Genomic DNA, 20,420 nt, shown 5'->3' on the forward strand with positions numbered 1-20,420 from the left:
AAGACCAACCTGTGCGATTCTCGTCAAAGAAGCTTGTCTCCTGAGACACCAGCGAGCGGAAGAGACGGTTACGGAGACGAATGTTCAGTCTGGCAAATATGAGGGTAAAAATGCCGCCCCGAATACCTGCGGCAAATGAGCTAATTGCAGATAAGAGATGTTATGTATAGCACGACGTCCTTCCGGCAACTGACCCCTGCCCCCCCACTGCTCCCTCCCCACTGCTGGCAGGCCAGAGCCTTCACAGGGGCGAGGGACCCCAACCTTGAGCCCACTCTCTGGGGCTGGCACTGCCGGGGGGTCACCCTGTTCCCAAAAGGAGCCCCCAACGTGAGGGCACAGGGGGGACTTCTTTCACCGCGGGCGAAGAGCCCAGTTCCACCCGTCGGGCCTCTCGCCTTTCCAGAACAGCACAAAGTGGCCCTTGTTTCCTGCCTGGAAAATAGCTGGGGGTGGGGTGGTGCCAAAAGGGGAACCCCGAGGACTGAAGTTATTTTTAGGGACAAGAGGGGTGTGGCTCTAGGGTGGGGCTCAACCGAAAGGGCAGAACTAAGCCAGTAGCTGGGTTGTTGGTTACCATGGGGACCAACTGAGGGACAGGCCTTCACCTCCCACCCGCAGGGGCATTTCTTGGGCCTTCCTAGCGCCTTTCCCTCTCAGAAGCTACCCCATTCCCGCTCCCAACTGCAGGCCTGGTGTGTGGGGGCAGGCAGGGGTCGCTACCTGCCGATGGCCAGCACACACAAGACGATGACAGCCGTGCTGAACTGCTCCATGCTTTTCTGGATGACGATGCCGTCAATGGCCCGGCCAGTGTAGTAGGGAAGGAAGGTCTCTCCTGCCGGAGACAGGGCGGGCTCAGGGGGGTGTCTGCAGCCAGGAGGGGGCTCTGGAAGCCCGCAGACTACCCACACTGCTTATTCCACTCATGGGGTTTTCTCTCTCTGCAAACTCCTGCTTATTAGCCGGGCAGGGGTGGGGAAGGGGGCCCCCTCTTTTCAGAGATCAGGAACACAGGAAATGTGTTATTCAGTCTATACTGACTGGATCCTGTTATCATGAATAATGGCTCCCAGACATGGAGAACACAGAGCCACGGGGCTGCCGGGTGATAGTTCATCCCCTCTGCATGAGGACTCAGAAGGTGACCCTGTTATCATCTATCTTACAGATGAAGAAAGTGGAACCGAAAAGATGAGCTGAGGCTCATCCAGTCACACCACCGATTGGTGGTGGACAGCCGCCAAAGTTCACTTCTTTCTTCTCTCTGCCAGAGGGCTCAGAGTCCAAATTCTAGAAGCTCAGAAGATGTTGATGTTCTGCTTCTGAGCAATGCTAGAACTGCTACCCCGCCCCTCTTGGTGGGGCACTTTATAGCTTGCCGGATAATTTCTTACCCATGTGTCTCGCTGTGTCTTCACATCAATCCTGGGTGTGGTGGGGGGAAAGGGGCATCCGGCAGAGATGTCATCCCCATTTCACTAAGGTGGAATGGGAGACTCAGAGAGGCTGAGTAACTTGCTCAGCGTCACACAGCAATTAAGAGGACGGCAGGACTCAAACCCAAACCAGCTTCCAGTCTGGGGGCTGATTCCTTGTGCCTTCCCTCCCAATAACCTGGAATGAATGGCCCACTCTCATGGAAATGACGGACATGGAATGGGAGGTGGTCAGACCAGACTGTGTCCAGTTTTCACTGCAGCTCTTTCAGCAGCCACAGCCTGGGTCAGCACCAGGCATAGAGGAGGTGCACAATGAAAGTCAATCCGTGCACCCTGTGCAGGTCTGGTGGGTCCCTGCCCAGTCCTCTCTGCAGAACTGGCTCAGCCAAGACAGTGAGGCCTTCCATGGGGTTCTGGCGCCCTCTGTTGGTCTTGGCACAGGGACCACAAGGAGGCTACAAAGCTGGCCTTCATCTCCCTTGCCCTTGGCCAGATGGGGTCTCCAGCCAGAAGTTCTGCCTCAGCTGCATCTCTGCTTCAGTTTACCTACAGGGAAGTAAAGGGCCTGAGGAGCTCCAGCAGAATTTTTGGTCCAACAAGCACCAGTGATGATATTAACCACCACAGACATTCATGGAGCCCTTGCTGGGTGGGAGGCTGAACTAATAAGCAGGTAGGCAAATTCTTTTGTTGAATCTGCCCAAGAACCAGGTGAAACTCTCCGGTCTGCCAGCAAATCTTGCGGCTCTACCTTGAAAATATTTTCAGAATTTGCTGCCTCTCCCTCTTGCTGTCCCACCCAGCTTAGTCAACGTCCTTTGGATGGTCTCAACAAAGTCTTGGTTCTCCTTGCTGCCACCTTTGTCCCCATCAACCTGTTCTCCACTCCCAGCAGACAGCAGGAGCCTGTGAAACCCAAATCAGATAGTCTCATCCTGGATCAAAGTCCTCACAGTGGCTGACACCCGCTGCATGACTGGCCCTGGTGCTGAGCTACTATCTTCTACTCTCCCTCAACTCTCTCTGCTTTTCCTTCAATAATCAGGCAGCTTTCTGCCTCAGGACCTTTGCACAGGCTGTTCCCTCTGCCTGGACCACTGTTACCCCAGATAGCGACTCATTCATCTCTTTCAAGTCTCAAATGCCTCCCAATAATCCTATAAGTGTAGTATTATCATTCTTCCCATTTTACAGATGAGGAAACTGGGGCTCAGAAAGGTTAGGTCATTTGCCCAAGGTTATTGTAGTTAGGTTGCCATGAAATCCATATTAAAGAATCACAATGGGACATACTCAACACTAAAATTAATCTTTTTTTTTTTTTTTACTACAATGGGCAGTTTTTCTTTTAGATTATAAGGTTTCAGAAAAATCTGGGCCCTCCTGGATGCCACGGATTGAAAAGTAATTGTTAATCATAGTGTGCACGCGTGTGTGCTCAGTCACTCAGTTGTGTCCGACTCTGTAACCCCATGGACTGTAACCTGCCAGGCTCTCCTGTCCATGGAATTCTCCAAGCAAGAATACTGGACTGGGTTGGCATTCCCTTCTCCAGGGGATCCTCTCGACTCAGAAAGTGAACGTGCATCTTGTGCATTGGCAGGCAGGTTCTTTACCACTGCACCACCTGGGAAGCCCAATAGCCATAGTATTTAACTTTTATGAAGTACCTGGTTTTGCCAGGCACTGTGCTTCACCTCATTTAATTTTCACAATAACCTGGGACTTACCTGGTGGTCCAGTGGTTAGGACTCTGCACTTCCACTGCAGGGGATACAAGTTCAATCCCCGGTCAGGGAACTAAGATGCCCTGCGGTGCAGCCAAAAAAAAAAAAAATTCACAAAACCCTGACAAAGCCCTAATTACAAGATGAGACACTGAGGTTTGGCCACTGTTAGTAAACTCGACTAAAATTATCTGAGACTTCCCTGGTTGTCCAGTGGTTAAAAATCTACACTTCTGATGCAGAGGGTGCAGCTTTGATCCCTGGTCAGGGAACTAAGATCCCACATGCTGCATGGGGTGGCCAAAAAAATAAAATAATGAGTAAAGTTGTGGGCCTGATCTCAAGTTGAAGCCCTTGACCTCAACATAACCCTACAGGCTGGCACGATCTGCTTGGCTGTATTTTAGGACATCTGTATTCCCTAAGCTCACAACAGCTGACAATAGAACCCTGGCAGGTGGGGGAATAAAGGCCATGGGGGAGACAACTGCCAACATGGGCAGGATGGTCATTCACTCATTCACTCATCCATCTACTCAGTGAGTCTCATTCTATGCCAGGTATTGGGGGCCCTGAAGGAGTCAGACCTGACCTCTGACCCCAAGGGGCTCCAAGCCTGCTAGAGGAGGCAGCAGAGTAGACGCAGGACTCTCTTGTCACCAAAGCTGTGGCTGAGGACCAGGGTCAATAGAATCCCAGTAGGCTGCTCACAAGCAGACCACTGACCTCGTAGTGTAAGGAGCAGCAGCAGTCTGGTTAAATGAAAAGGGGTCATCTCAATACTCACGGTCACTAAAACTTATTGGGAGCTTTCTATGTGCCAGGAGCTGTCCAAGGCATCCTACTTGTATGAGCTCACTGAACCTCACAACTGCTGAGATGCCCATTTTACAGATGAGAAGACATGCCTAAAATCACACAGTGGTCACGGGGCCGGATCTGAGAGGACAGAGGGTAGCTGGTACGTGGAAATGGGCTCTAGGGCTCGCCAGTCCTCTCTGAGATCACTGTGGCTTTGTGGCTGCTCCCAGACTCTGTCCCTCTGTGAGTTAAATATGTAGTGACTCATAGGAGCAAACATCCGGGTACTTACCATATGTAGCAAGCTCTGTACATCGCCTCCTCTCAGTCCTTTTTGTTTGTTTGTTTGGCTGTGCCTTGTGGCATGTGGGATCTTGGTTCCCTGATCAGGGATCCAACCCATGACTCTTGCATTGGAGGCTCAGTCTTAACCACTGGATCACCAGGGACATCCCTCTCCTCTCTGTCTTTATTCCAACTTTACAACATCTTGGAACAAGGATGCTAGCAACTCCTATTTCACATAAGAAGGATGTGAAGCTATGGAAGGTTGGATCACCCGCCCATGGTCACAAAGCCAGGCCTGGAGCAGGAATGGAATTGGTACCTGGGGCTTGTTGCCCCAGAACCCATAGAGTTTCCACCCTGTGATGTCATCTTCTCACTGTGTTTCTGAAGTGGTACTTTCAAACTGTTTGGACCAGACCCAGAGTAGCAGATACAATTTATATCACCAACCAGGACACACACACAGGTGTTTCATGCAACGTAAGCTCATCACAGACTACATAACCTGATGGCTCTATTCTGCTTCATTATAAAAAATGCTTTGAACCCAGAAATGCCACTTATCTGTAGGATAACTTCTTTAGATATACCCACATTTATAGGAAATGTGTATAAAAAAGAAAAAAAAGACTCAAAACAACCCAAGAGTCCAACAACAGATTGACTAAATAATCTATGGTACAGTCACACAGTAGAGTATTATGCAGTCAAAAACAAAATGAGGAACTAACTGGGAAAATTCTAGGATATATTATTGTTGTTATTGTTTTATACGGCTGCACTGCATAGCAGGATCAAACAAGTCAGTTCTAAAGGAAATAAACTCTGAATATTCATTGGAAGGACTGATGCTGAAGCTGAAGCTCCAATACTTTGTATACATGCTGCTGAAGCGAGCACTGAAGCTCCAATACTTTGGCCACTTGATGCAAAGAACAGACTCACTGGAAAATACCCTGATGCTGAGAAACACAGCTAAAAGGAGAAGGGGGTGCAGAGGATGAGATACTGGATGGCATCACTGACTCAGTGGACATGAATTTGAGCAAACTCTGGGAGATAGTGGAGGACAGAGCCTGGCATTCCATGGGATTGCAAAGAGTCAGACACAAACTTCAGCTGAACAACAACAGTGCAGCATGTGGGATCTTAGCTCCCCTATCAGGGATTGAACCCATGACCCTTGCATTGGAAGCTCAGAATCTTAAACACTGGACCACCAGGAAAGTCCCCAGGATATATTAAGTGAGAAAAGCAAGACGCAGATTAGAGTGCAGAAGGTGGGGGGAGAGAGACATGCACTCCTTTGCTTACAGCTGTATAAAGAAACACTGGAGGCACATGTAAGAAATGAATAAAAGTGGTTTCCTGCCCACTTGGAAGCTGCTGGAATCGTTTCCTGTAGTTAGGCCTGGGCAGGGGGATTTAGGGTTGTCAGAGGCAGAATTAGGGCGAAACCCTCAATGTTTACCTTTGCGTATTAACATGATGTTTGAACCATGGGAGGAAGATACTAAAACTGGAGAGGATGGAGCTTCCCTGGTGGCTCAGTGGTAAAGAATCCACCTGCCAATGCAGGAGATGCGGGTTAGATACCTGCTCCAGGAAGATCCCACATGCCGCAGAGCGGCTAAGCCCGTGCGCCGTAACTCCTGAGCCTGTGCTCTAGATCCCGGGAGCCACAACTACTGAGGCACGCGCCCTAGAGCCTGTGCTCCGCAACAAGGGAAGCCAGCGCAGTGAGAACCCTGCGCAACGCAACCAGAGTAGCCCCCACTTGCCGCAACTAGAGAAAAGCCCGCACGGCAACAAAGACCCAGCACCGCCAGAAATATATAAATAAATAACAATTTTAGAAGTTGTATAAAATTAAAAAAAAAAAACTTGAGAGGAAAGAAGAGTTGGTCATACACCCCCTAACATATTCCCTGGGTGCCCACCAGGCCCCGCGGGCCGGCACTTACCCAGAGCCGCCACTATGAGGAAGAAGGAGGCCGCCACGAGGAAGGCGATGTCGGGCTTGGTGTAGGACAGCAGCTTCTGCAGCGTGGCCCCGGACGCCTGCTCGGGCGCGGGCCGGTCCTCCCCAGGGAAGCCCTCGCCCTCACCCTCGCCCTCGGCCCGGGCACCCCGCCCGAGGGCCTTGGTGTCTGGCTGCACCGTGGACAGCAGCCACCAGAGCAGGAAGGAGGCAGCGAGTGAAACGTAGGTCCACACGAAGAGGGCCCAAAACCATGGGTCCCGGACTGGCTTGCGTACCTCGGAGAAGAGCAGCAGCTTCACCATGGTGTAGATGCCCCCAAAGAGGCACACGAGGGCGATGACCATCCATGAGGCCCGCAGCCTCCGGGGCCCCAGGGTGCTGTTCTTGGCCACGCCGATGGTGGCCCCCAGCAGCAGGCAGCTGCGGTACAGGCAGGCCGCCCAGAGGTCCAGCACCGAGTCAAAGATGTTGAAGTGGCGGATGTCCTCCAGCAGGCTGCGGTCCAGGTGGCTAAGGATGTAGATGGCCGTGGTCATGCCGACGTCCAAACTCATGAAGGCCAGGGTCACCACCACTGCCTTCCACAGCTGCATCCTGCTGGCCAGGGGTGGGCAGGCACCGAGGGGCAGGCTCTAGCTCATGGGGGCAAGGCCATTGTCTGTAGGGTGAGGCCAGACCTGTAGGGAGCAGTGGGGTGAGGGGTGAGGGCGTGCTGCTTGCTGGCTGTGTGACCTTGAGGAAGTCACTTGATATCTCTGAGCCTCAGATTCCTCATCGGTAAAATGACAGTGACAAATTACACAGGGGTAGGGTGAAGGTTCCACTCATTCGGGAATATTTATTGGGTACCCTCTGTGGGCCAGACTCTGTTCTTTGTGCTAAGGATTTTAAAAAATTATTTATTTAGCTGCACCAGGTCTTAGTTGCAGCATGCAGGATTTTTAGTTGCAGCATTCAAGCTCTTAGTTGGGGCATGTGGGTTGGGTTCCCCGACCAGGGATTGAACCTGGGCCCCCTGCACTGGGAGCGCTGAGTCTTAGCCACTGGACCACCAGGGAAGTTCTTGTGCTGGGGATTTAACTGTGAACCAAAGTAACAAAGATCCCTGCTCTTGAGGAGATGGGACATTCATGTCAGAGACAGACAATAAGTACAATAAGTAAGTGATACAGTGTGTTAAGAGACAGGGCTTGGGGGGAAGAGTTGGGTGTAAGGGATGTGAGGGCAATTTTAAATGGGGGTACAGGGAAGACTTTGCTGTGAAGGTAACACCTGAATAAGACTGAAAGAGATGAGGGAGTCTGCCATGTGCATACCTGGGGGAAAAGCATTTTGGACAGGTGGAACAGACATGGCGAGAGCCCTAAGGTAGGAATGTGTTGATGTGCTTGAGAGAGACAAGGAGACCTGAGGGTCACTGATGCCCCATCTGCAGAATGGGCAAAGCTCCAGAGTCCCCAAAGGAGGAGAGAGGCACGGAGCAACAGGAGGGGTGGTTGTGAGGAGCAACCGGGAATAGGGCAGTGGGTGGGGGGCAGCCTGAGAGACCCTCTCCCTCACAGCTCCAAGGCTCAGGCCAAGGTGACTGACTGGATGTTCTGGAATGCCAGAAACCTCACACGACTCCAGGAGGCCAGTGCTTCTACATTCCCATTTACAGCTGGGGGAACTGAGGCACAGAGAGGCAAAAGCACGTGGCTCATGTCACTCTGGTAACAAAGGCTTGAGCTGGGACTCACGTGTGTGAAGGGTCCCAGCAGCTGACCCACAACCTCAGAACTGCATTCTTGATACAACAGCAGGTGTCCAGTTACTGTGAGCAAACAATGACAAGGCACAGTGCTTCCGAGGGGTCCCGCCCTTTACGTGAGCCACGTGCTTTTTTTTTTTTTTTCATTTATTTTTATTAGTTGGAGGCTAATTACTTTACAATATTGTAGTGGTTTTTGCCATACATTGACATGAATCAGCCATGGATTTACATGTGTTCCCCATCCCGATCCCCCCTCCCACCACCCTCCCATCCCATCCCTCTGGGTCTTCCCAGTGCACTAGCCCTGAGCACTTGTCTCATGCATCCAACCTGGGCTGGTGATCTGTTTCACCCTTGATAGCATACTTGTTTCAATGCTGTTCTCTCAGAACATCCCACCCTCGCCTTCTCCCACAGAGTCCCAAAGTCTGTTCTGTACATCTGTGTCTCTTTTTCTGTTTTGCATATAGGGTTATCGTTACCATCTTTTTAAATTCCATATATATGCGTTAGTATACTGTATTGGTCTTTATCTTTCTGGCTGAGCCACGTGCTTTGTATGTGTCCGCTTATTTAGTCCTTACAACAACTTTGTCAGATTTACACTATCATTCCCACTTAGCTGATGGAGAAACTGAGGCCCAGAGGAGCTAATAACTTGCCCAACCAAGATCACACAGCTGGTGAGCAGTGGAGCTCTGATTTGAACTCAGAGCTGTCTGGTTTTAGAAGCTATGCTCTACACTGCTAAGCTAAAATGCTTGTCAACATAGCAAGTCCTTACAACAGCCAAGATACGGAAGCAACCTAAATGTCCATTGACAGATGAATGGATAAAGATGTGGTGTGTATATATATATATGTATGTGTGTATATATACATGTATGTATGTATGTATGTATACATATACATATATACACACATATATACACACACACACCCCCACAATGGAATACTACTCAGCCATAAAAAAGAATGAAATAATGCCATTTGCAGGAATGTGGATGGACCTAGAGACTACCACACTAAGTGAAGTGAATCAGAAAGAGAAAGACAAATACCACATGAAATCACTTATATGTGGAATCTAAAATATGACACAAATATTAATGAAACAGAAACAGACTCACAGACGAAGAGAACAGACTTGTGGTTTCCAAAGGGGAGAGGGGGTAGGGGAGGGATAAATTAGGATAAACATAGCAGATACTATATATAAAATAAACAACAAGGACCTGCTGTATAGCAGAGGGAACTATGTTCAATATCTTGCAATAAGCCATAATGGAAAAGAATATGAAAAAGACTATATATATAACTGAATCACTCTGCTGTACGCCAGAAACAAATACAACATTGCACATCAACTATACTTCAATTTAAAAATACATATATATGTGTATATATATACACACACACACACTCAGCAAGTGCAAACACAGAGCCTTCATCAAAGGAGAACAGAGCTTATGCCAGAGGCGGCTCCGCCAAGAGAACTGAGGACAGCGCTAACACTGACAATGACAGCAGCAAGAGTAATAACAGCAGACACTGAGGTTGTTGTGCGCCTGGCACTGATTTGAGTGGTTTACATGCAGTCATCCCTCACAAGAATCCTATGAGGTATGTTTCACTGTTATCCCCATTTTACAGTGAGAAAACTGAGGCACATAGAGGTTCAGTGACCTGCTCCAGGTCACCCAGCTAGGTGGAAGTAGCAGAGCTGGGATGTGAACCCAGGCCTTTGAGTTCCAAAATCTGGGCTCTCAACTCCGAAGCCGTGATTCTTCAAACCAGCCTCTCGGGGCGGGGGGGCTGCGGTGCGGTAGGCAAGACTTTTAATGATGCTCAGAAGGGTATGAGCTGCAGAGGCGACACAGAGGCGTGATGGTCCCCAAGCCTGAGGGGCTCTACTGTCACCACAGCTCTTCCAGGAAGACTCAAGTCCGTCCTAGAGAAGACGGCTGCCCTGTCAGCAGCTAACTCTTCCAGGGAAGCCTGGGCTGAGGGGAATCCAGGGCAGGGGAGTGGGTGGAGGTAGGGATGGGGGAACAGACAACCCCCTGCGCAGGCCCTTGTTCCACCCCTGGGAGGGCTGCCGGCTTAGGCTCCTGTCTGCTGCAATGCAGAGGCCTCGGGGAGCCAGCAAGTGGGTGAGCGTGAGACAGAACCTGGGGAGGGATGCTCTTGGCCTGGGGCCTCTTGCAGGCCTGCCGGCTGCCCAGGCACTGCCAGCCACCTTGGCTGCAGCTCACCTCGGGGTGGGACGAGGAGTCCCTTTAGCCCTCAGGAAGGAGCTGGCATTCAGAAGTGGGAGAGAAGGCAGACCTGCCAGAGACCAGCACAGGATGGGGGTTGGCAGGAACACGGGCTGAACTGGCTCTCATCACGCCTACTCCCAGTCACCGGGGGAATCCCTTCCTGACACCCTCTGCTTCAGGTAAAGTCAACCCATTTCATGGCCAGGCACCCACCTGGGAGCCCAGCTGTCTATCTTCCTCACCGGCATAAACAAAGTTTCGCACTCCAGCATCACAGGCTATTTGAATCACAGTTTACAGATGGGGAAACCGAGGCCCAGAGAGGGAGGGAGAGAGGCTGGTCTGAGGTTACCCAGTGGGCAGGGGCAGAGCAGCCACAGCACGACAGTGCCCAGCTCCCAAGTGCTGAATCCTCCTGCTCCAGGCTCTGATGGAGCAGAATCCAACTAGGGTCAGGTTACAGCCCTCAGTGGAGACAGGGCGACTCTTGTTATTTTTAAAGTTACTGAGCAGCAGAATGAAGGGGACGCGACCATCAGCCCATACTGTGACGAGGGGAGGATGGGGACCAGTGGGATGCTTGGAGCCATGTCCATGCTCTCCATCTGCCTGACGTGGGTTTGGCCAGGTGAAGCTGGAGGGCAAATTGTGGGCACATGAGTGATGTTGTGTGCCCCAAGGGACAAGGACAGGGTGGTGGCCAGAGGTCAGGGCAGGCTGTGCCCAGGGCCTGATGTGCCCAGGAAGACAGCGTCAACTCGCCTTGACCCCGAGAGCTAAGGAATGCCATAGGATTAGCAAATGACCCCACCCTCACTGAGAGTCCTGTCAAAGGCTTTTCTTTCAGGTAGAAAAAATGGTGGTTGGGGCATCACCAGCTGTCAGATGCACAAAAGGAAAGTCTGAAACAGCCAGGAGACAATAAATAGGAATTATTATTACAAGGGTGACAGCTACTGTTTAAGTTTACGGATTATTGCTAAGTGTTTGACAATAAGCTAAGTGCCAGCCACCTCCCTTCCTGATTATTCACTGCTACTCAGGAAGGGTCTCTCAGTTATTCCCATTTTACAGGTAGGCAAAGAAAGGCGTGGGGACATCAAATGACCCGCAGAGAACAGGTGAAACCCACACTTCACTCTCTGCGACCCAGGCTATGCAGGGCTCCCAAGAAAGCGTCATGAAGGAACTGGAGGGGCCCACCCACCTCAGTTCACCCCCAAATTCTGAGGGGAACTTTTCACCCCCCCAGTGGTATCGCCCAGCTGACTGGGGCCGGTGCTGTGGGATGGTGTCACTGTGGGGTCTCCAGATGCAGGGCCAGGACTTCTTCCACCCTGATTCCCACCTTTGTTGAGCCCCCCAGCCCATGCTGGGCCCTTGGCGACTCGTTTCAGATGACCCACAGCGCTAGGTGAGGCGAACTGGGGAGCTACAGTGGCTTTCCTGCCAGCCTCCTTTGGTCACCTGGCACCTGCCCGCCTGAAGCAAGGGAATGGAGGCCAGCCAATATCCAGGGGGCGGGGCAGTGGGCGGGGAATCCTGTCAGACCAGATGAAAGCTATTTTAATTAACCTCAGGTCTGGGGAGGGGCACCCTGCTTTAACAGAGACTTAGAAACAAGGGAGAGACCCTTGGGAACCCACAGGCTTAACTGCCAGGATGGAGGCAAAGAAGGCTCAACCCACTGGCCAGCCAGGGTGAGTGGGGGGAAGGGGTTCCCCAAGGTCGGCAGGCTCAGGCCTGCCCCCAGGTTTCTGATATAGGCAGGCTCTCAGGATCTGTGAGCACCGCCCGCTGGAGGGTGCGGGGAGCCCTCGGAAGAGCTGCCAGTCAGATCCTAGGGGAACAGTCATCCCAGGATCCACCTCCAAAAGGCACCCCCACCATTTTCCAAGAGTTGGCGGCATCTGAAAGGTTAAAAAAAAAATTTGCAATCTCCTTGCGGCGTGGAAAGGATGCTGCAGGGATGGGGGGCTGGGACCCGCGACTGCGGGCTCTGGGGTACCAAGACCGGGGCCAGGAAGGCTCCCAGGAGGCTCCCACTTTCTACCGAGATGCCTTTACTCCACCCCCGGGGCAGGGAGAGCCAAGTGGCCCCCCAGCCTCTGCCCGGCGTAGCACCTCGACCTGAGAAAGATCTGGGTCGGGGGTCCCGAGCGCTGCGCTCTTACCTGTTCCCTTACCTGGTACCAGGTGGGCCGTGCGGAGGGGGAACAGCGGGCTGGGGTCCTCAGGGGCGCCGGTTCCGCGCGGCTCATTGGAGACTGCGCCCGGCGCTGCGCTCGCTCCGCCCCTCCCTCCTCCCGCCGCTCCTCCGGGCCTCCCGCCCCCGGCTGCGCCGCAGCAAGGTCGGAACGAACCGGGTGGGGCGGGCACCCAGGCCCGCTTATGGGCGGGGAGGGGCCTCTGTGGGGCGTGGTTAGGATTACCCCCGCCCACCTGCGGCGAGCCCCGCCCCCTTTCGCAAGGCCAAGGCCCTTCCGCTGGGGCTCTAGCCCTTCGAGGTCTCAGGCCCATTCTGAGCAGGAGGAAATGGCCACACCTGCTGCGGGGGGCCTGCTCTTTAATCTGCCTTTTGCTCCAGAGGGACAACCTTGCCAGCCCTGGAGGATGGAGGTTATGATCCTCATTCATTCAACCAATATTTGGTGAAAGGCACTATGTGCTGTGCCCTCTTGTAAGTGTTAAGAGATGCTACGGAGGACAAAACAAGATCTTTGCCCTTCTGGGGCTGACATTCTAGTGAGAGAGCCAGGCGATACACATAATGAATAAACAAATTATACTTGTTGGAAGGGAATACATTTCGTGGAGAAAAATAGAGCAGGGTGGTGGGAAGTGGGAGAGAGGAGGGAACCTACATGTCCTCCGTGATCGCTGGGGTCTAGGTGCTCGATGCTGGGTGTGAAAAAAGAGAAAACTCCCATTCTCTGTGGGGTGGGGAAAATCAACAAGTAAATACGGTAAGATAATCTCAGGTAGTGCCAGATTATTACTTATTTCCTGTAAAGTAAATAAAACCGGGTGAGGCAATGGAAAGTGCCATGGGTCTGCTTAATTGGGAAGGGCTTCCTGAGGAAGGTGAAAGGGGAGGAAGAGGGAGCCATGGAGAGATCAGGAGGGGATGTATTCTAGGTGAAAGGAACTCCCAGTGGAAAGGCTCTGAGGTGGGATCTCATCTGGCATTTGAGGAACAGAAGAGGGATCCATTCATGGGCAGGAGAGTAGGTCAAGCCCAGAGGGGTTGGGGAGGCGGGGCCAAGATATGCCCCTGTCTCTATCCAGCCTTCAGTCAGAGATTGAAAACACTCCCTGGATTTAAAACAGTCCCTGTTCCTCACATGGGACAGCTTCTTCCAAGGGGATCTGGCCAAGTGCAGAATTGTAAATGCACTTCTTTTTTTTGACCCAGTAGGAAGTTCTTCTATAGATAGACTTCTGGAGGGAGCAGAAGATACTAGTTTGCAGATAGTTACTGGAGGAGGAAAAGTCTGGTGGGAACTCGCCAAATAATTACAGAGCATGCTCAACAGAATACCCTGTAGCAAGGGGGGGAAAAAAACTATGTATCAATCTATACACAAAAGTTAAGAAAGGTATGAAATGACCTCCAGAATGTGTTGAGTAAAAACAAGGGATAGAATCAAGCTGAAGTATGATACTGTTTGTGCAAAAACAAAAGCAAATATATAATTGTACCAGAAGAGAAGCTACTGGATGGATTATCCAAAAGCTAGAGTGACTCAGAGCTGGGATCAGATTCAGGCTCTCTCATTTTTGCTGTGTGAGAACAGCCAACATCATATTGAAGGAGCAAAACAAAGTCATTGTGCTGACACTACCTGACTTCAGGACTTACTCTAAAGCTGCCATCATCAGGACAGTGTGTTGTTGACAAGAGACAAATAGATCAATGGGACAGTACAGGGAGCCCAGAAATAGACCCATATAAATATAGTCAACTGATCTCCCACAAAGAAGGAAAGGCAACACAGTGAAACAAAGACAGTCTTTTCAGCAAACAGCACTGAAACAACTGGACATCCATGTGCAAAAAAAAAAAAAATCTTGTCACAAATCTTACATCTTTCACAAAAATTAACTCAAAATGGTTCACAGATCTAAATGTAAAACACAAAACTATCAAACTCATAGAAGATAATGTAGGAGGAAATCTCATTTTTGGGGGGATAGAGATGATTTTTTTAGATATAACATCAAAGGCATGATCCATGAAAGAAAGAACTGATAAGCTAGACTTCATTAAAATTAAAAAAATTCTGGAACTTCCCCGGTGGTCCAGTGGCTAAGACTCCATGCTCCCAATGCAGGGGGCCTGGGGTTCAATCCTTGGTCTGGGAACTAGATCCCACCTATGGGAACTAAGAGCCTGCATAGTCAAATTAAAAAAAAAATTAAAACTTTCACTCTGTGAAAGATATTGTTCAAGGAATGAGAAGACAAGCCACATACTGGGAGAAAATGTTATATATATATGATAAAGGATTGTTATCCAAAACATACAAAGATCTCTTCAAATTCAACAATAAGAAAACAAATAATCTGAAAAATAGGGAAGAGACCTGAACGGACATTTCACAAATGAAAAATACAGATGGAAAATAAACATATGAAAAGACAGTCAATGTAATTTTCATTAGAAAATTGCAAATTGAAACGAGGTACCACTATATACCTAATAGAATGGCCCGAATCCAAAACACTGACAACACCGAATGCTGATGAAGATGCGGAAGGACAGGAACCCTCTTTCATTGCTGGGGGAACGCAAAATGGCACAGTTACTTTGGTGGCTTCTTACAAAATCAAATATACTCCTACCATATGATCCCGCAATCACACTCCCCAAACGAGTTGAAAATCTATGTCCACACAGAAACCTGCACACAGATGTTTAGGGCATTTTTATTCATAATTGCCAAAACTTGGAAGCAATCAAGATGTCTTTTAGGAGGTGAATGGGTAAAATGGTAATCCAGACAATGGAACAGTACTCAGTGCTAAAAAAAATATATGAATTATCAAGCCATGAAAAGAGGGTAGAAACATAAATGCATATTACTAAGGGAGACAGGATTTCCCAGGTGGTGCTAGTGGTAAAGAGCTGCCTGCCAATGCAGGAGACATAAGTGATGTGAGTTTGATCCCTGGGTCTGGAAGATCCTCTGGAGGAGGGCATGGCAACCCACTCCAGTATTCTTGCCTGGAGAATTCCATGGACGGGGGAGCCTGGTGAGATTCAATCCATGGGGTTGCAAGGAATCAGATATGACTGAAGTGACTTAGCACTCATGCACACAAGGGAGACAAGCCAATCTGAAAAGACTAAATACTGGATGATTTCAACTATAGCATATCCTGCAAAAGATAAACTATGGAGGAACTTTCCTGGCAGTCTAGTTGTTAAAACTCCACACTTCCACTGTAGGGGGCACGGGTTTGATCCCTGGTGGGGAACTGATTCTGCATGCCTTGTGGTGAAGCCAAAAAAAAAACCACAAAACCTATGGAGACAGTAAAAGGATCAGTGGTTGCCAGGGGTCAAGAGAGGATGGGGAAGACTTCCCTGGTGGCACAGTGGATTAGAATTTGCCTGCCAGAGCAGGGGACACGGGTTGGATCCCTGGTCCAGGAAGATTCCACATGTTGTGAGAATAACTAAACAAGTACACCGTGACTACTGAAGCTTTCGCGCTTGCTCTAGGACCTTTGTGCTGCCATTACTGAAGCCCGAGAGCCTGTGCTCTACAACGGGAGAGGATGCCGCCGTGAGAAGCCTGCTGCAACATACAGTAGCCCCTGCTTGCCACAACTAGAAAAAGCCTGAACAGCAACCTAGCGCAGCCAAAAAAATAAATTAAAAATTTAAAATAATAGTAATTTTAAAAAAGAGAGGAAGAGGGGATGAACAAACGGGCCAGAGCATAGAGCATTTTTAGGGCATTGAAACTATTCCATATGACACCATATAGTGGATATGTGGCCCTATACATTGTCAAAAAGAGACATAGAATATGCAACTCCAAGAGGGAACCCTAATGTAAATGAAGTACTTTGGGTGGTAATGACACGCCAATGTGACAATCGATTGTAACAAATGTACCTCCCAGTGTGGGATGTTGATGGTGGGGGAGAGGCTCTGTGTGGGAGACAGCAGGGAACACATGGTAAATCTCTATACTTTCCACTCTATTTTGCTGTGAACCTAAAACTGCTCTGGAGAAATAAAGTGTATTAAAAAATGGTTACGTGTATTAAAAAATGGTATATTAAAAAACTGTTCATTATAGCTTCATCCATGACATCCCCAAACTGGAAACAATGCAAATGCCCATCAGCCCTAGGGAGGTACAATGAATGGTGGAGGAAGGCACCTAGTGGAATACCATGCAGCCACAAAAAACCTGATAAGCCGCTGCTACATGTAACACTGATGAATCTTAAGATCATAAGGCTGGGACTGGGGGAGAGATAAATTAGGAGTTGGGGATTAGCAGATATAAACTACTATATAAAAAACAGATCAACAACAAGATCCTATTGTATAGCACAGGGAACTAAATTCAACATCCTATATAAACTACAGTGGGAAAGAATTATGAAAAAGAATATGCATATATGTATAACTGAATCACTTGTCTGTACATCAGAAGCAAGCTAACAACACTGTAAATACACTACACTTCAATTAAAAAAAATTATGCTGAGTGAAAGATGAGGTATACCAAACAGCACATACTACATGATTTTATCTGTATTGAATTCAAGAACAGGCAAGACTGATCTTTGCTCTTAGAAGTCCGAGTAGTGACTGCCCTTGGGATGGCCAGTCACTGATGGGGGACATGTGGTGGTGGTGGTGGGGGTTGGGATGTTCTGTTTTGGGATCTGAGTGCTGGTTACGTGGGTGTGTCTAGTTTGTGAAAATTCACCAAACTGTACACTTAATGATTTGTGCCCTTTTGTACATGTGTGCTGGCAGTTCAAATGAATATGTATAGACACATATCTATACATGCATACAATATATATATACATATACATACACGTACACACACACACATCACTCTGGAATCCAAAGGATGGGTGTTCTCCTTTTTTTGGCCATGCTGCGAGGCTTGTGGCATTTTAGTTCCCTGACCAGGGATTGAACCCTGTGATAGTGCAGAGTCCTAACCACTAGACCACCAGAGAATTCCCCAGTTGGATGTTCTAATTCTGCTTCTGCATCCACCTGGTTTATGTCCCTATGCAGGACCCTGAACCTCACTGAGCCTCTGTTTCCTCATCTGTAAGATGGGGATAGCGGCTTCCCTGGTGGCTCAGTAGTAAAGAATCCACCTGCCAATGCAGGAGACCTGGGTTCAATCCCTGGGTCAGGAAGATCCCCTGGAGAGGGAAATGCCAACTCACTCCAGTGTTCTTGCCTGGAAATCCCAAGGACAGAGGAGCCTGGCAGGTTACAGTTCATGGGGTCACAAAAGAGCTGGACATGACTGAGCAACTAAACAACAACAAAATTAAGGATAATAATATCTCACAAGGTCGACAGAAGTCCAAGTGAGTGCTGGCTGTGAGCACAGTGATTCAGTGCTTACTGTTATTATTCTGGCTGTGGTTCCCTCTGGTGACGGAGCCCAGGTTGGGACAGAGTGGGGTTGGGGATGCCGTTTCCAGGGCAGCGGTGGGGCATGGGGAGGGCCAGTCTCAGCTGAGAAGAACACACTCATCTTGCAAAAACAGCCATAAAAGGAGCACCCTAACAAGTGAGCTGGCCGGGGTTGGGGGCTGCACATACCAGCCTGCGTGGTGGCTGCCTGGGCAGCTGGTCTGCCCTGGGCCTGGGGAGGCTGGAGGGGGAGAAGAAGGTGCTGAGAAGGGGAATGAATGAAGACCTGGAGAAATAGATCCTCTCCTGGAGAGCAGGGCCCTTCACTATCGCTGGGCAATCAAGATGGCTGTAAAACTTTAATCATCTGCTCAGGCCCCACAGCTCTGGGCTGGGGAGTGGGGTCCTTGAGGGGCAAACAGGTCCCTGATAGTCATTCTCCTACTTGGGGAAGACTGGTAGTTTTGGCAGTCCCAGGTCTGGGCCCCAGAATCTCTGAGGTGCAAAGACCTGGCTTTCATGCCCAAGAAGGCACCTTTAGGAAGGAACCCGGCCAGACCACACCACATATGAGCTGTGTGACCTCACATGGGTCATTCAACCTCTCTGAACCTCATCTTCCACATCTGTCAGATGGGGATAGCTGCTACCTCACAGGGTTTGTGGTGAGGACTAAACAGCTTCCCTTTGTATAGAATAAAATCCAAAATGTTGCCAGTGGCCCAAAGATTTGGTCCCAAATACAACCCTGGCCCTGTTCTCTATGACCCACCCTCTTGTAGGTTTTTTGCTGTTCTGCAAGCACTCCAAGCTCAGCCCACTGCGGGGCTTTTGGGTTTACTGGGTTTATTAATACAAGTGTGATTGTGACTGTAATGTGGAATATTGCATGCATATAAAGGAGGGAGTGTTGACGGTGTGAGCACATGTGTGATTTTGTGTGAATGTGTGTTAGCATGTAAGGCTGTGTTTGAGTGTGTGCAAGAGTGTGTGTGACTGTGGATGTGAATGTGACTGTGTGAGCCTGTCTGTATACAAGAGGAAAGGAAAACAAAGTCATCAAGAAAATGCAGACAAAGGATTTCCCTGGCAGTCCCGGTGTTAGGTCTCCACGCTTCCACTGCAGGGAGTGTGGGTTCGATCCCTGGTCAGGAACTGAGATCCTACAGGCTACACGGTATGGTCAAAATATTCATATTGTGGTGAACAGGGAACTCAAAGGGAAGACTGTTGGGTTCAATCCCCATCTATATATGTCCCTTACTGGGGAAGGACATGGAGCAGGTCACTGCACCTCTCTGGGCCTCAGTTTCCCCATGTGTGCATGTGTGTTTAGTTGCTCAGTCGTGCTCGACTCTCTGTGACCCCATGGACTGTAGCCCCCAGGCTCCTCTATTCATGGGATTCTCCAGGCAAGAATACTGGGGTGGCCAGCCATTCGCTTTTCCAGGGCATATTCCTGACCCAGGGATCGAACCTGCGTGTCCTGAGTTGCAGGCGGATTCTTTACTACGTGAGCCACCAGGGAAGCCCCTTGCCCCTCTGTAACACGGTGATATAACAGTACCCAGCTCAAAGGTTTGCTGTAGGGATGAAAGGAGTTAAGGTGAGTGGTAGTAGAGGTGTTAGCTCAGGTCTGGTCAAGGTGGGGCTCAGGCAACAGTTGTCATTCATAGTCACTGTTTATCTGGGGAGTCTTAAAGCCCCAGAGTCTTCCTCCCCACCTCCATACCAGCTTCATGCTGAACCTTGGAGGGAACTCTAGTGCAGGAAAAAGTTCTACAGGTCAAGACTTCCTCCCCAGCTGTGCACCTTCGTTCTGCCAGCTCAGCAACATGACTGCCAGCCCAGCTTCTCAGGCTTTGCAGATTGGGACCTTGGGGGTGCACAGCGGACCATAATGGGGTTCCCAAGACAGAGTTATCAAGCAAAGTGCTGTGCTGGATGAAGCACAAGCTAGAATCAAGACTGCTGGGAGAAACATCAACCTCAGATATGCAGATGACACCACCCTTATGGCAGAAAGTGAAGAACTAAAGAGCCTCTTAATGAAAGTGAAAGAGGAGAGTGAAAAAGTTGGCTTAAAACTCAACTTTCAGAAAACGAAGATCATGGCATCCAGTCCCATCACTTCATGGCAAATAGATGGAGAAACAATGGCAACAGTGACAGAGTTTATTTTGGGGGGGCTTCAAAATCACTGCAGATGGTGAGTGCAGCCATGAAATTAAAAGATGCTTGTTCCGTGGAAGAAAAGCTATGACCAACCTAGACAGCATATTAAAAAGCAGAGACCTTACTTTGCCAACAAAGGTCCATCTAATCAAAGCTATGGTTTTTCCAGTAGTCACATATGGATGTGAGAGTTGGACTAAAAAGAAAGCTGAGCGCCTTAGAAATGATGTTTTTGAACTGTGGTGTTGGAGTAGACTCTTGAGAGTCCCTTGGACAGCAAGGAGATCAAACCAGTCAATCCTAAAGGAAATCAATCCCGAATATTCATTGGAAGGACTGATGCTGAAGCTGAAACT

The 20,420-nt window shown here is 49.5% G+C and overlaps 1 protein-coding gene and 1 long non-coding RNA gene across 7 annotated transcripts in view; one reads left to right on the forward strand and one right to left on the reverse strand.

The window, feature by feature from the left end:
- The window catches only part of ABCB9 (ATP binding cassette subfamily B member 9), a 43,937-nt gene that overhangs the window by 16,192 nt on the left and 7,325 nt on the right, over nucleotides 1-20,420 (reverse strand). For 2 of the 6 annotated variants that reach the window (XM_061142008.1, XM_061142011.1), the window contains exons 1-4: nucleotides 12,443-12,598; nucleotides 6,223-6,919; nucleotides 724-838; nucleotides 10-140 (exon numbers count right to left, since the gene is read on the reverse strand). In XM_061142008.1, coding sequence (XP_060997991.1) covers nucleotides 10-140; nucleotides 724-838; nucleotides 6,223-6,835 — 859 coding nt within the window. In that variant the 5' untranslated portion in view covers nucleotides 6,836-6,919; nucleotides 12,443-12,598. Of the gene's footprint in view, nucleotides 1-9; nucleotides 141-723; nucleotides 839-6,222; nucleotides 6,920-12,430; nucleotides 12,599-20,420 lie in introns of those variants that run through there. The other 4 variants (XM_061142013.1, XM_061142009.1, XM_061142012.1 and 1 more) reach the window with 4 other exon arrangements.
- Nucleotides 10,743-20,232, forward strand: LOC133056590 (uncharacterized). The gene is made up of 2 exons (XR_009692857.1): nucleotides 10,743-11,956; nucleotides 15,985-20,232. It is a non-coding gene; the product is annotated as an uncharacterized LOC133056590 (long non-coding RNA).

This window comes from Dama dama, chromosome 5 (assembly GCF_033118175.1).
Source record: "Dama dama isolate Ldn47 chromosome 5, ASM3311817v1, whole genome shotgun sequence".
Lineage (NCBI taxonomy): Eukaryota > Metazoa > Chordata > Mammalia > Artiodactyla > Cervidae > Dama > Dama dama.